Genomic DNA, 16737 nt, shown 5'->3' with positions numbered 1-16737 from the left:
TGTCTTCTCAGCCAACCCAAAACTTCTTCTCAGACCTGAACGGTGAGGAAACCAGGAGCCTCAGGAAAGGGTGGGCTACACCTGGGAATGACTGGTCATGTCATACTGTCCCATTAGTCCCAGCAATTTAGCCAAGGGTTGAGGATGGTAGGAGTTGGAGTTCAAAGAATCTGGAGGGCAGCAGGCTGGGGAAAATAATTTTGAGGGGAAGTTCCTGTAATTGTGTTTATTTATTATTTATAAAAAATAAAATGCAAATTTATTAACAACGTCTGTATAAAGGTAAATAAAACCCGTATGGGAGGGAATATAGTGTGCCCCAAAGATTGGCCCTGTCTGCAGTTCATGGCAGTTGGGTCTGACTTGCTCTCTTCAGAGGCTTGCCTTCCTTGAACAGTTTTTTGTGCCTAGAGGTTTGAGTGCAAGGTCTTCTGAAGTGTTTGAGCTCCTCTCCTCCTTGATCGCTGACACCCAAGCAGCACATCACTCACCTGGGTGTGGAGCTGGATTCAAAGCATGAGATGCTCTTCTTCAAGCACTTTTTTTGCTGTAGGTATTGCCCACATGTTTTGAAACCCTTTGCAGCCCTGAGTGCTAGAAACATGCCTATTGGCGCTTCTTCTTTTTAAATGAATACTGAGATTCAAAGTAGACATGTTGTGATGGAAGAGCGGTGCACAGAGAGCACTGACTCAAAATATCTCTTTTGATGGTCTTCTTTCCCATGCTATTGCAAGGGACAATAGAGACAATAGCAAGTTTTGCTGGGTGCTGGAGGCACTGCTATACAGTGGTTCCGATCCTCCTGGATGGTGTTGGGGGATGAGTGTTCAGATCCCTGGGCTCTCACTTGTGGGGTGCCTCAGGGTTCAGTCCTCTCCCCCATACTTTTTAACATCTATATGAAGCCAATGAGAGAGATCATCAGGGGGTTTGAGCTGGGTGTTCATCAGTATGTGGATGATACCCAGCTTTACCTCTCTTTTCAATTAGAACCAGTGAAGGCGGTGAAGGTTCTGTTTGAGTGACTGGAGGCAATTGGAGGATGGATGGTGGCTAACAGATTAAGGTTGAATCCTGACAAGACAGAAGTACTGTTTTGGGGGAACAGGGGGCGATCAGGTGCGGAGGGCTCCTTGGTCCTGAATGGCATATCTGTGCCCCTGAAGTACCAGGAGCGCAGCCTGGGAGTCATTTTGGACGCACAGCTGTCCATGGAGGCACTGGTCAATTCTGTGTCCAGGGCAGATGTTTTATTGTGTTTTTAATATTCTTTTGGGAGCTGCCCAGAGTGGCTGAGAAAACCCAGCCTGATGGGTGGGGTATAAATAATAACTATTATTATTATTATTATTATTATTATTATTATTATTATTATTATTATTATCTACTGTGACTTGCTGATCACAGGAGATTATCTCCTCTTCCTTCAACAACAATCCCTCACAGGAACATAGGAAGCTGTCTTATACTAAGTCAGATTAAGGGTCCATCTTGATCTCCACTGACTGGTAGTGGCTTTCCAATGTTTCATACAGGGGTTTCATCCCAGACCTACTTGAAGATGCCAGGGATTGAACCTGGGGACTTCCACATGCAAACCAGATGCTCTACCACTAAACTGCAGCCCTTGTTCTAAATGCTCCCCTTCCTTCCTTCCTTCCTTCCTTCCTTCCTTCCTTCCTTCCTTCCTTCCTTCCTTCCTTCCTTCCTTCCTCTTGGCTTCAATTCTAGTTTCAACCCTTCTGACTGTATGTATGTCTCACTGATCTGCAGGTCTCCTTGAACATGGACGTAACTGGTCAGCCATTTCCAGGATGGTGGGATCCAAGAGTGTCTCCCAGTGCAAAAATTTCTACTTCAACTACAAGAAGAGACAGAACCTGGATGAGATCCTGCAGCAGCACAAACTGAAAATGGTAAATGCAGTGACCTCTCAGATAACATTTTGGTGAACTTTTGCACATCTTCCAAGATGAGTCTGCAGTGTCTGGTTTGGATTTATTTACCTCCTGCAGAATTTACCTGGATATAGAGCTGTTTCACACTGTCCATAATAACAAAACCCAGGTTTGCCACTGAGAGTGCAGTCAGCAGCATATCCGTTCACAATCCTGGTTCTCTGTTGAGTCTGCCTGCACAACAGTTTCCTTTCCTTTTATGAAATGACATTATTTTGTCATATTAACCCTTTTACATGTTTAGGTGTATTCTCAAAAAATCTTAAGCTCACATCTTTTAGAATACATAAATATATATACCATGTGTGGAGCGGCCACTGTAAGGATGTTTCTAGGCTATAACGGAGGAATACATATTTAGCACTTAGCGATGAGTTATTGTTGAAGTTCATATCCACACCATACATTTAGAGTTTGTGGTTTCCCCCCAAAGAATTCTGGGAACTGTAGTTTGTTAAGGGTGTTGCAAATTGTAGCTCTGTGTAGGGTAAATTGCACTTCCAGGATTCTTTGGGGGATGCCGTGACTTATAAAGTGTCATAAATGTGCTTTAAATGTGGGTGTGGACACACAAAGGTAGTTGAGTTGATGTTCTTGAACTGAGTGAAAATACTTCCAGAAACAAGGGTCCACATGTCTGTGCAATGAAATGTGGTGGAATTTTTCACAGTGCTTCATTTTTCTATGAAAATTTTATCATCTCATAAGTAAACATGAGAATGGGTGCCAACTGCAAATCCAATATTTAGGCAAGCTTGGCAGCTTTAAAGTTTTTAGTTCTGTTTACTAAATAGAAGTAAATTAAGCATGCTAAACACTCCCTAGGGCAGGGTTAACCAATATGGTGCTCTCTGGTTGATGGTGGACCACAGCTTTCCCCATCCCTGACCACTTCCCATGTTGGCTTGGGATGATGGGAGTTGTGGTCCGAAGCATCTGGAAGGCACCCCATTGGCTATCTCAGCTCCAGGGCATCAGGGGGAATTATGATGCAAACTGAAAAATTCCCAGCTCAAATTATCCTGATTTGCTTATGAAGAAAGTTTGCTTATGAACTTTTAAAAAAAATAATAATTCTCGAACGTTCACATTACTCTTTGTGGTGTATGAGAGAAGGAAAGAGAAATGTGCTTTGTTGCTGTTCAGAGCACTTTAATTTGACCCATCCATTAAGTGAAGGGCCAGTGATTCCTGGTGAAGGGCCAGTGAGGTGGTGATGACTCCGTTATTTTTATCTGCCTTGGGCCATGTTGACATGTATGTCTTGGGACAAGTTGCTTTTCAGATGGTGCTGGTTTGAATTACGTTGTTGTTGTTGTTGTTGTTGTTGTTGTTGAATTACGTTATTGTTGTTGCTGCTGCTCCCTGCCCCCTGCCCCCCCTTTAGAAATCCCACGAACTTCTCCTTCTCCATCTTTTCTTGCTGGCGTTGCTACGTGATAGACAGAAAGTAAGCAGGTGAAGCTTTTAATGGCATGGAGATAATTGGAAAGGAAAAGAGCATCCTGTTTACTTTCTATGTCAGGAGCTGCTGCTATTAAAGGCACCAGAGGAGAAAGCAAAGGCAGAAGCTTTCCTGCCTCCCCTGGACCTATTTGTTTATTTTACTAGATTCAGATACTGCTTAATTGAAGGGGGGAAATCCACACACCTCTGGGTGGTTCACACAGAATTATATAAAATATTTATCAGAAAATACTGATAAAATCAACAGACTTAAGAAACAAGTAGATGGAATAGGATTACCAAAATACTGATAAAATCAAGTTTTTAAAAGTTTAAAAATAGGCATGCTGAAATTGCATGTCTGGGTAAGCTTGCCTAAAGGAATTTTTTAGCAGGTATCAAAACGCAATATAACAAAGGTGCCTGCCTAATATTGACAATTGACATGGGGATCAAAGAAGAATTGAAGGGAGCAAGACAGTTGAGAAGCAAGTAGGAGGGAGAGAAAAGACAGTTATAATTGTCATTGTTTGGTCCTTGATTGCCTTGCCCTCTTCAATTCTCCTTTGATCCCCTTGGCAATTGTCAATATTAGGCAGGTGCCTTCATCTCTGTGCTGGTGCCTTCCCTTAGTGCTCCTTCTGTTTTCTCTGCTCCTTCATGGGATGCTTCCCAGATTGTGATCCACCTTTCCTATGAAGACGTGCCTAACTTTCTCACTAATAGCCTTCAGTTGACAGGTTAAAACACAGCTGCTTCAGAGGGCATTTGTGACAAATTCATGTATCTGTCCCTTATGGCCTGTCTGGTGATTTCCGCGGGGTTTTTTGCAGCAACTGTTTTCTTATTATGTTGTTGAACAAACTTTTGGATCCTGAAAGATGGACTGGTTGCTCATTTTATAATAACAGCCCCCTCAGCAAGACTAGAACAAGACAAACGGTGGGAACATGGCAAAGGGCCTGTTTTATAGTAGGACCCTGATGGTGAAACTCCCTCCCCAGGTATGCTAAGTGAGCCCCTTCATTGCCCAGCATCCAGTAAGGCATTTCTGTGCCTCTCAGCATTTGAGGGTTTTTATTGTTTAGACAATAAAAAGGGGTGCGGGTGGCGCTGTGGGTTAAACCACAGAGCCCAGGACTTGCTGATCAGAAGGTCGGCGGTTCGAATCCCCGCAATGGGGTGAGCTCCCGTTGCTCAGTCCCAGCTCCTGCCAACCAAGCGGTTGGCACCTCAAAGTGCAAGTAGATGAATAGGTACCGCTCCGGCGGGAAGGTAAACGGCATTTCCGTGTGCTGCTCTGGTTCACCAGAAGCGGCTTGGTCATGCTGGTCACATGACCCGGAAGCTCCCTTGGCCAATAAAGCGAGATGAGCGCCGCAACCCCAGAGTCGGTTACGACTGGACCTAATGGTCAGGGGTCCCTTTACCTTTACTATTGTTTAGACAACTTTTTTAAAAATTGGGGAGCTCTTTTTTGAGGTTTTATTCCTCCATTCTTAATTTTATCTTGTTGGAAATTATTTTTATGTTTGTTTTGAAGGCGTTATGACCAAAGTCGTGTTTTTTAAATCACAGAGAGAAAGAGAGAGAGAATGGTATAAGTAAATGACTTGGAAAGCAAATACCACACTGCAGGTTTTTGCATCCCCTGCAAAGCAGCAGGAAGGTGAGGAAGTTTTCTGCATGGCAATGTCACCTCACATGTTTTGCAGAGGAGGTGTGTTCTTCCAGCTTGAGATAAAGTACCAGGGGTATCCCAGCTGTCCTGAGATGGGAGAATTATTAAGTTTCCCCCCACCTGCTTAAAAGTATTGTGCTTGAGGCTGTAGATGCTGTGGCGGAGGGCGTACATTTAAGCCCAGTGTGGCTAGAACCTGCTAATGCGCTGCAAGCACTTTGGAGACACGGCAGGCTGCCCCGGAACTGCCGAGTGCTGCAATTATTGTTATTTCATTTTAAAAGCACTGTGGGGGTTCTGGGCCTCAGTGCTAATAGAGCTCTCCCGCCTGGCCCAAGGGGCGCTTCGGAAATGCCACTGAGCATGCTTACTACTAGCTTGGGAGTGTAAAAGCCTTTTAGTCCCGCCAGGATCTTTAGGGCAGCTCAGGAGGAGTCGGGACAGGAGGGGATTTGGGATGCAAGTTAGCAAAGCTGCCTTCCAGCATTTCACTAGGGCCAGTTTTAAAGAAGTGGGGCAGGAAGCCATCTGTAGAGAGAACAACAGCAACAAAAATGAAATTCAAAGGTTACCTTCTGCTCCTGTTCGCACTAGAGGAACATTTTTAGAGGCCTGAAGCCAAAGCATTCAGGTTACAGACTCCGCTAACCCAGAAATAGTGCTTCAGGTTAAGAACTTTGCTTCAGGATGAGAACAGAAATCGTGCTCCAGCGGCACGGCAGCAGCAGGAGGCGCCATTAGCTAAAGTGGTGCTTCAGGTTAAGAACAGTTTCAGGTTAAATACAGACCTCCGGAACGAATTAAGTACTTAACCTGAGGTACCACTGTACGTCACTTGAGAAAACCTCTCCGACTGCTGTTTTGTGACAGACTTAGTTTGGGACATGTCAGCATACTTTTCTCTCCTGTTTGCGTTTCAGAAATCTTACATGCACAATTCTTCTTCTAGCTCCAATTATTTCCCCCAGCTTCCGTTCCTCGGATGTAGCATCTCAGCTCCTTCATGCTAATTGTTAGGCATCTCCATCTCTCTCTAGTTTATGTCATTAGCCTGGATTGATCATTTTCTTTGGGTGAGCAATTTGAAGCAGCGGCAGTCTTGGGTGTTGTTGCTTTTTTGCATAAGGACAATGAGCACTCAGCTGTTCCTGGTTGCTGCTCTTTTTTCGTTGTTTTTTAAAAAATGCTATTGTTTGTTGGCAGCAACAGATGTTATACAGCTGAATACAAAGCGGAGAGACAAAATCTGCAGTTAATCTAGCAAACTGTTTTCCTAAACATATTTGCTGCTTTGCGTGCGTGAGCGTGCACACTCAGATGGAGGGGCCACCTTCTGGGCAGGAGGAGGAGCCCAACAGCAGAATTAAGGCTAATTTCTTGCTGCTTGTAGTCTGATCAGCTCCAGGGAAGGAAATGGGAGAAGGCTATAAGGGTCTACATTGTTCTAAGTCACCCCTTTGGTTCGCCTGGCTCAGTGCACCACTATCTCCGATACAGTGGTCAGGGCCAAACCTACCATTAGGCAGAGTGAGGCAACCTCCTTAGGTGGCAAATCTTGGCAGGCACCTATCCCCCAGCTCAGTGGTTCCCAACTGGTGGTCGCACCATTCATATAACAAAAACTACCATAGAGATATCAAAATTTTCAAAAGCAGGGGTCCGCCATACTTAGCTAATTGGGAACCAGTGCCCTATCTGTTTTCCCTGGCTATTCACTCCGTTGGAAGATGGAGCTGTGTGTGCCATGGGGCCTGTCCTGTGCCCCCTCAGTGAGCCTCCTACTGGCATGTTGAGCTAGGATTCAGCTGCCAGTCCAGTCGGCTTCTCTGTACATGCAGTTGTGTCCTTCACCTCCGGCAGAGAAATGTCTTGAGCCAACCCCAAGAAGGGTTTCTTATACTGATTTACGCTTCTAGTCTTTGGTGATCCACCGCTTGTTGCTGACAGGCCCTGTTCTTCCCTCCTGTATCCGATGACTTCATAGGAACACAGAAAAATAGGAAGCTGCTTTGCAGAGTCAGGCCATTGGTCCATCCAGCTCAGTGCTGTGTACACTGACTGGTAGCAGCTCTCCAGGGTTTCCCAGGCCTGCCCAGAGATGCAGGAGACTGAACTTGGGACCTTCTGCGTGCAGAGCAGATGCTCTACCTCTGAGCCACAACTCTCCTTCTGGTTTAAAATCACGGCAGCCTAGAGCTGACCAAAAAGCCCCCACCTCAAAGCCACCCCCCCACCTTCATAAAACAAGTGTGGGCCCTGATGAACCCACCTTTACAAATGCCTACTTTTTCTTTATGTGGTTTATTTTGTCGGAATACAAATAATTAATAGCATATTTTAATAGCATGTTTTAAACAACACCGTGAAGCTAGTCTACAAGCCAACAGCTGGCAGATGTTGACCAAGTTCAGGTCCTTTGGTCTTGTGGTCTTGTGGTCCTTTTTGGAATTTGCCAGTGGAAGCTCAGCAGAGTTGCAGCCAAGTGAGTGTCCTTAGGCAAGGAATCCTGCAGTTAGGCTTACTTCCAACTGAGGCAGTAAACTTGCATCTCAGCCTAAGTCAAGACTGTGGAAAGTCACAGGTGGGGAAGAAGGATGCTATCCAGATGTTGTTGGACTACAACTCGCATCATGCTGGCTGGGACTGATGGAAGCTGGAGTCTAGCAACATCTCGAGGGCACTAAGTTTCCCACTCCTGGAATAAACTCTCCATACAAAAAATAAGGCCCGCATAGAAAGCTAGCATGTCAGGGAGAAGGCTTGCCTGGAATCCATCTCTCTGAGGTGCTGGTTTTCTAGGCTCACCTTAATTAATTAGGAGGTATTTTTATTTCTTCAGTGTTTTTCATGCTTTGCCCTCCCCAAGGATCTCAGGGCAGCTTTTGTGGTTTTCTCCCTTCGTTCCCAACCCCCCCTGTGGTGGGCAGAGCTAGGGGCAAAAAGTGGACAAAATAAATGTGTATGTTACCTTTGTTTTAATGGGCTAGTTTGTACACAACCTCACACACTGCGCTCTGCCCAGGCAAGCAAGAAGCATTATAATAGTTCAAGAACATATTCCAGCCAGGCAAAAACATTCAAGGAGGGTGTGGAGCACGGAGGGCAAAGTGCATGGCCTGGGGAAAGGGGTGTGACTGAAAAGAGCCCTGATGGCCAGGGTGTCAGAGTAGAAATACCAGGTTCAAATCTATCTAATACTGCTCTATATAAATTTGGGTGTATCCTCCCATTTTATTTTTAACTTGTATCTAAATCCACACCTGTCCACAGAGTTCACTGGGTGACCTTTAGACTGAAAGATAGAGACCCGGCCAAAACACCTTAATGGTTAATCTGTTATTTATTTGTTTGCTTAAAATACTTGCTGTACCCTGGTCTCCAGCTGGATAAGCTCCCAGAGCAATTCAGAAACCCGTAAAAAAAGAAAAGAAAAAACAAGTCCGATTCCTGGGTCCCTGTTATCTGAAATGACACTAGACAAAACAAAAAAGGGTTGAGATGGTTGCTGAAGGATTCTGAGTGAGAGGCAGGTAGGGAAGATCTCGCAGGATGGGAGACTGGAAGAAGAAACGGAAGCTCCCAGGTGAGACCTGAGAGGGCCCCCCTTTCTGTTTGAGACAGGGGTTAAGATCTTCCTTGGAAAGAGGACTCTGCTTTTTCTTTTCTCTCTTTTTCCCCCTCTTGTTTTTGATTTTATTTAGGTTAGTTTCTTTTATTGTACTATGAAAAAGCCTTAGTAAAATCTTACGGAAAACGAAAACAAGCCAGCCCAGGCCCCCAACTCTTCATGTTATGAAGGTTCTTGCAAGGAGCAACTGGCCTCTCACAGTTTATAGGGGAGGACTAGGCCTTGGTGGCATCTCAGAAACAGGGGCGACCCAACCCTTTCTGGAATGGATGGCTATGGCATCTGTGTTGACTTTGGCAGCCTTGGCCTTCAGGGGCCTTCCTGGAACCCCCTGGCTTGTGGTCACAGGTTGTCTCACGGGGCTCAGCTTCCCCTGCAGTGCAGATTTTACTGCTGCTTTTGGCAGCAGGGCGGGTGGAATTGGTGACTTCTGGGCCCAGCCAGCTAGTGAGAGCAACAGGGAGTAGAGATGACTCCTGTTCTCTATTTAAACTATCCCTTTTTACTTTATTTCTGTTTGTTTGTTTGTTTGTTTGTTTGTTTGTTTGAATGATGTTTTAATTGTTATAGTCTTCCATTAAAAACTGTGCCCTTGAGGTCGTTCCCCAGTGTGCGCAAAGCCTCTGAGCCCCCCCCCTCACTGCCCCTTTAATCCTGAGAGGGGTGACCTTTTCCTCCCTTGAAAAGTACATAGAAAGAGGACGCAGGAAGAGTTGGGGGTCTTCCCCACTTCCTCTTTCAGCTGCAGGTGCTTTTGAAGGCTCAGATGAATTCTTCTAGTGCATCCTGTTTTTGTCCAGATTCCTTGGAAAAGTGAAGCCTGTGTGCACACACTTTCTCTTTCTGTGTCTCTGAGGAGACGGGGGTGCTGATCCCGATGAGAGGAGCATAGAGAAAATGTTTCCACAGGCCCAAATAATAATGGTGGCTAAGAACAGCAGCAGCAACAACTGTTAGCTTTCCTGCCTTCTGTCCACTTCACCACATTGGGAAGCAGGTGCTCCTTTAGGTGTGCTGGGCCAGCCCTCCTGGTGCCTGGGGACGTTGCTTTTTCCGCCACGAAAAGCAAAAGACTCCTACTACAGAAAAAGAAAGAGCTGGAGGAGGCTTCTTTTCCAGGTGGGAGGGAGGGAGACGCAGCCTGCCTTGTGACAAAGGGACTGTGTCTCCTGTTCCCGGCAAACGCCTTTGATCAGGAGCCAGGAGGAGCATGTGGCTCCCCAGCCCCACCTCGGAGAGCTTCCTGTTTCTCTCTCCCCACATGCGCTGCTTGGATGTTTCCACAGCTTCCCCCCACATGCTCGGAACGAAGTTTAGTTCAGAGCTTTTGAGGGCCTGTCCTTTGGTTAAAGAAAATAAACCTGCCTGGAGAGTGAGGGCTGACTCTCCCTGTTAAAACGGAGCGCAGGACGGCTTCACAGTCCCCCACACAGAGAAAGGTTTGTCTCCCTCCAGCTGGGGTGTTCCGGGCGGTGCATGGAGTGCTCACTCCAGCCGGTTGCTTTTGCGAAACAAGTGGAGCGTGCGCTGTTGTGCTCAAGTTCTGCTTGCGAGCTTCCCATGGGCCCTGAGAACAGAGTGCTGAGCCACAGGAGCCCTTGGCCTGATCCAGCACAGCAGTTCTTATGTTCTTATCTTAGCCTTGCTGTACAATATGCATTGGGATTTATCACCCATGTTGTTTCTGTCTGGTGGCGGCTTTTGGACATCCTAGCTTCAGTGAACCTTTCAGCTGAGGAACAACTCTGCATTGCAGACAATCCTGATTTGGGGGGGGCGGGTGAGGGGGTGCAGAATTTAGACTGGGTTGCAGTGGCAGACCTCTGAAGGATTTCCAGTAGACCCTCCAGAGCTTGTAACCAGCACTGGATGTAACTACCCACGGAATCTGTTTCATTTGGGGTTTTAAAATGTGCTTTTACATTGCTGCTTTATTGGTTTTAATGTTGTATTTTTGTATTAATACTGATTACTTGTTTTCATATTGTGCATTGCTTAAGGCAGTGTTTCTCAACCCTGGGTGTCCAGCTGTTGTTAGACTACAACTCCCATCATCCCTGACCACTGGTCCTGCTAGCTAAGGATGATGGGAGTTGCAGTCCAGCAACAGCTGAGGACCCAAAGTTGGAGAAAGGCTGGCTTAAGGAATAAAAAGTGGTTTATAAAGGCTTTTAAATAAATATCTGCACATGCACATACTATGGGGAGGGGATTTCACTCTCCCCTGCTCAGTGTCCTGCATGGACAAGCGTTCCGTCATGTGAGTCTCTGGCCTGTAATCTGAAGTGATGCTTTCCAGACAACAAGGTTTCCACTTCAGTAAGAACTAGGTCTGGGCAGTGGAACTGCCCCATTAAGGTCCCACCTGTGTGCCTTCTTCTTTCAGAGGGTGACTCTGCCCGTCATTGGCTCTGGCACTACCTCTGCTGGTCTCCCGGCCCTACCGATTCCAATGTGCGCTAGCTGCCGCTAGGCGTCAGATAACATGGCAGCCACACTGGGTGATTTGTTTTTTTTCTTTTTTTTTCTTTTTTAAAGATATTTATTAAAATTTCAACATATGACAAAAATAAGCAAAAAAAGAAAGGAAAAATAAAGGAAAAAAAATAAAAATGAAAATACAAGATAAAAATAATTAAAAAACAGATTAGTCTTTCCATGTCTTATCTTTCATTTGCTTGTTTCCCCTACCTCCTCACACCTCCCTTTTTGTATTCCAGTTCAAATTAGTTAGTTCAGCAAATCCTTTCCCTCTTTGATTTTATCTTAATCTCTTATCTTAAAATATAATAGCTTTAAATTATCACCTGTTAACAATCCATTTTTACATATTCCTTTTAACATTGCTGCTAAAAACCACTTAACTTCAATCCAACGTCATTCTAACATTCATTAATTTTGCAGTATTTCTGTAAATATTCTTTAAATTTCTTCCAATCTTCTTCCACCGACTCTTCTCCCTGGTCTCGGATTCTGCCAGTCATTTCTGCCAGTTCCATATAGTCCATCACCTTCAACTGCCATTCTTCCAAGGTGGGTAGATCTTGTGTCTTCCAGTACTTTGCAATAAGTATTCTTGCTGCTGTTGTAGCATACATAAAGAAAGTTCTATCCTTCTTTGGCACCAATTGGCCAACCATGCCCAGGAGAAAGGCCTCTGGTTTCTTCAGAAAGGTATATTTAAATACCCTTTTCATTTCATTATAAATCATCTCCCAGAAAGCCTTAATCCTTGGGCACGTCCAGTGAAAGGTGAAAGAATGTACCTTCAGTTTCTTTACATTTCCAACATTTATTATCGGGCAAATGATAGATTTTTGCAAGCTTGACTGGTGTCATGTACCACCTGTAAATCATTTTCATAATATTCTCTCTTAAGGCATTACATGCCGTGAATTTCATACCTGTGGTCCATAACTGTTCCCAGTCAGCCATCATTATGTTATGTCCAACACACTGGGTGATTTGGTTCACCTGAGCTCTGACTTCCTGGAGCTGAGCACTTCACGGGAAGGTTGCAAATGTTGGTAGCAGCAAACAGGTTCTGCTCTGAGAAACATGTCTGTTGGTATTGATCTTCCAGTATGAGGAACACACACACACACACACACACACACACACACACACACACGGATAGGCTTCTGAGGAACTCCCAGGCTTCTCCAGAACACAGTTTGAAAGTCACTCTCAAATATCGTTTCCCTAAAATAGAGTAAAACAGCTGAACGCAAACTAGATGGAATAGAGAACGGGCTGCAATTTATTTTGTATTATGACTTAACACATATAAATGTTTTAAGTAGATAAATAACTTTCTTCCTCTTCTGTCCCAAAAACTAATGACAAGTTAAATGTATTAATTTAAAATAATGTGCGCAACCTCGCCCCTGCAAAATAAATAAATCTGAATTTAAATAACTCCATCCTTTCTCCATCCAAATACCAAGCAGTTGACCGAAATCAACGGCTCAGAATGCTGCTTCTGAAATCTGTTTGGGCTCAGTCTCTGCTGAACCTCCAGAGAATGGAGGAATTAGTTGCTGAGGCTGTGTGCACACTCACATTTACTCTGCACCTCAAGTGCTCCCACCATTGGTTTGGGAAGTGGTGCACACACAACACTGGCCACAACCTTTATTGATCCTGTGTTCTGATGCATTTTCAAAATCTGAATTGAGAAAAAGATTGACCTAGCTGTGTGTAAAGTCAACAATGTGTGCACAGCCCAGGGCTGCCCACTCTCTTTCTGCCCTGGAAGCTGGAACTTGGTGTGCAGAAGGTAATGTTAACATAGTTGTTCTAAGTATTTTAAATAAGGAGGAGGAGCATTGAGGACAGTTCAGATACCCTGCTTAACTGTGTAGCCCCCCCGGTTGGACCTTCACCAAGCCCTTCTCTCTGATCTCACCCTTCCTGGCTGTAATTTGACAATATTACTAATACTAGCCTCCCTTGCAGGACTATTGTAAAGTTTCCCAAGGCAACAGAGGCAAAGTGCTTTGAGCACCAGCATAACAATGTGTTCTGTAACTACCAAGAAAGGAAACAAGGCAAAGACAAACCAGATTATCATTAAAGCACTGAAATGAAGGCCTCTTTGTTTTCTGTTTTGACATTTCAAGTCCACTTCCATTGGCTGTGGGTTCCTTCTCCAGATCTCATGATTGAATTCTTATCACAGTGGCCACCTCAGTGCTCTCCAGCACGTTGAGGGCAGGAAAAGCCCTCTTTTGTCAGTGGGGAAGCATCTGCTTTGCATGCAGGCGTTTCCAAGTTCAGTTCCCTCAGGACTGAGAGAAAATCCTGCCTAAAGTGCTAGAGGGCTGCTGCCAGTCAGTGCAGGCAATGCAGTGCTAAATGGATGATTGGTCTGACTTGGTATAATGCAGGTTCCTGTGTCCCTAGGTTCCCCCGCAGTTTTGAGCCTAGAATTCTGCCTGTGCCGCATTGATGCTCCTGCACTTGATGCTTGGATTACGCGGTGATCAGGCGATGGGTTTCTTTTTCTTCCAGCCCCTTCTCCCAACTGCGCCATGGCAAAAGCCATTCGGGGAGAACATCTGTCAGTGGAGAGCAGTGCGTATTCAAAGGCTGGTTTTGAAGCAGCCTCCCCCGGCCTAATCTCTTGCTCCGTCAGTTCGCATGAGTCACACACAACACGAGTAAGAGGCAGCAAGGCCAAGACCACTTTGCCATAGTAACGAGATCGTAGCTGTGCTCGCATTAGCATCATCCAGTGCCCCAGCGACAGGCTGCTTCAACTGCTGATAATGAGTACTTATGGAAATTGTGTCTGGCAGCAGTTCAAGCCCAGGCGAGGCTTTCCTTGGAAAAGGAAGCGGCACTTTTTGACTTGCCAAGAGCTTCGCTGTTTGTTTTGTTTTTGTTTCACTGCGCACCAGGCCTGTGAGATGCAAGTGCTGTTATGCCCATCTCACAGGTGGTGAATTGAGGCAGAATGAACTAGACAAAATAAAATAAATCAGAGAAGGAACTCAAAAACTGACATGGGGGTGGGGAGGCGGTTTTCCTTTTCCTTTTCCTTTTTGTCTCCCCCCAAAAATTCTGGATTATATCCAGCTAAGTTTTACTCAGAACAGACCCGCTGAAGTTAATGGACCTAAATTAGTCATATTCATTAATTCTGGTGATTCTGAGTAGGGCTAACACTGGATATATGCAATTCTCTGCAGTTTCTCATAATGCTTACCATTTGCATGCCACATATTCTTCATCAAAGGCAGGTGGAAAACAACTGAAGAAGTATGATTCAGACAGTGGTTGCAATCACATGTAACTAAACTGCAGCTTAGTGTAGCTTTGCCCAACCTAGTGCTCTCCAGATGTTTTGTACTACAACTCACAGCATCCCTAACCATTGGCCATGCTGGCTGGGGCTGATGGGAGTGTAAAACATCCAGAGGGCACCCGTCTGAGGGAGACTGATTTAGTGCTGTGTGGACAAGCCTCCACAACTCGGAGCAAATCATCTGGGTTGTGTCCTCAATGTTCTTCCTCCTATACAGCCAAGTGAAGGAATTCTGACACATTCACTTTCACTTCCAAATAATTTCGGCTTCGTGTTACGTGTGAACAGAGGGCTGTGGTTTACAACAAACAATGGTTAAGTTGCTAAACAAGTTAACTCCAAACCATGGGCTATGAAGTTGAGCTGGTATCCCTGCTCGCCCTTCCAAAGCAACTGAAGTTGGGGTGGAAAAGCAAGACCCCCCCATCCTTCAATCCAAGTTCCCACAAATCATCCCCTCCTCTGTTTCTTCCTCCTACGGCAGAGCTTGCCAACTCAACCCCAATCCCTACAGCACTGTGGGGCTTATGGCAGTTTAGCCCCATAGCATTCATATGTATTTATATTAGCTTTATATCCTTCCTCTAGGAAGTTTGAGGTGGTATACATGGTTTTCACACACACACACACACACACACACACACACACACACTTTAGCCTCACAACAGCCTTGTGAGTTCCATTAGTCTGAGATACACGAAGCAGCCATGTGGGGTGCTGGGACCCATGTGCTGTGCACCTTGCCACCCTCAAAAATCTGCCTCTTTTGTAGCTGGGGTTATTTTAATTTTGGGAATTGTTTCTGCATATCAGTACGTGAACACAGAGCTGAGAAGGGAAATTGCTTATTTTGGGCCAGCAACAACTTTCTTCTAAGAAGACTTCCCAGGTGACTGGCAAGTTTTTAGTAAGGTGGACCTGTGACTTCACACACAAACACACACCATTCCCCTGTGCACTTGCATTGTAGTGACAGGAGCTAGTAGCTTTTTGGAACATTTGTGGGCTGGTAGCTTTTCATGGGCTTTTGCAAGAATGGATGCATGAATTCAGAAGAAAATGGCGTGTTCTTTATATTGCTGCTGGTTAGCAATTGCACACAACCCAGACACTGTTTAGTCTACCCTGTCTCTGGTGCGGAAGGTCTTCCCATCTCTTTTCTTGGAAAACTTGGATTTCACGAACGTATTTGATAAGGGCTAGGCCAGAAAGAAGCGGGTGTTTATTGTTGTGCCTGCAGGGTGGGAAGTGAGGAACTGTTTGTTCTACCTGAAAGTGGGGGGGGGGGGGAGGCAAAGGAGAACTCAACAGCTCTCTGAGCTCAGGTGGCCAAGTCAGTGTTTCCATCGGAACCGTTACATGACGTCATTCATTGTATGCACGCACAAGGATAGCATTCATTATTGTGTGCCTGGCGACTGTGGGAGGAGGCAGCGGGCAGGTCCCTGCTAGTTTTAGTTATTCAGGTGTTAATGATGGGAAACAGCATCAGATATGAAACACCATTCCTACAGCCCAGGTGAAGCCGTCTTTTGAAAGGCGTCACCCTTGCTGATCTTTCTCACCAGGTGTTTCATAAAGACCTGAAAATGGTGACTATGAGTATTCATCATTCATCCAGCACTTTTACTGTACAGAGTGCTTTGTTTGATGCCTTTGCCTCATTCACCCTTGCAATAGGACTCCTTTGATGGGTCATTATTATACCCATTTTACAGATGAGTGGGGCAGCTGAAATATAGCAACTTTCCCAATGCTTTGGCTGAGCTAGTTTTAACCTTTTCAACAACAACAACAACAACAACAACAACATTATTTTGTTTATTTAAAAAGTAAACAAAAAGAACCAAAGCCCTCAAGCCTAACTAAAGGACATACGAATCATGCCAAGATAGACAAGAAGTCAATCTAGTCCATCATCTTTGTTTATTATAGCTGGTCAGTAAGATGCCTCCAGGAAGCCCATAAGTTCAAGTGTCTAAGCACAGCTCAGGTGGGGCATTAGGGAGAGGAGCCTTTGCCCCAGAGTTGTGCTTAGCCTGCACTTAGCTCCCCGACTGTGGAGAGAGGCTCGCCTGGTGCCATCATTACATCTCTTTAGATGCCAGGCAAAAATTATTCTTTACCCAGGACTCTTGTTAGTATTACAATTATTTTACTATTAGGCTGTCTGTCTGTCAGTATGCATTTTACTATCTTTTTATTATGTTTC

At 45.1% G+C, this 16737-nt stretch overlaps 1 protein-coding gene across 50 annotated transcripts in view; it reads left to right on the top strand.

Annotated features, from left to right (window-relative positions):
• NCOR2 (nuclear receptor corepressor 2) overlaps positions 1-16737 on the top strand; it is a 372848-nt gene that overhangs the window by 260657 nt on the left and 95454 nt on the right. For all 50 annotated transcript variants that reach the window (XM_083476607.1, XM_083476588.1, XM_083476601.1 and 47 more), the window contains exon 18: positions 1777-1919. In XM_083476607.1, the coding sequence (XP_083332733.1) occupies positions 1777-1919 (143 nt within the window). The remainder of the gene's footprint in view (positions 1-1776; positions 1920-16737) is intronic.

Source organism: Podarcis liolepis, assembly GCF_965112155.1.
Source record: "Podarcis liolepis genome assembly, chromosome: 15".
NCBI classification, from domain to species: domain Eukaryota; kingdom Metazoa; phylum Chordata; class Lepidosauria; order Squamata; family Lacertidae; genus Podarcis; species Podarcis liolepis.
Note: the sequence above shows the minus strand (reverse complement) of the source record. Positions and strands in the feature narration are given on the sequence as shown.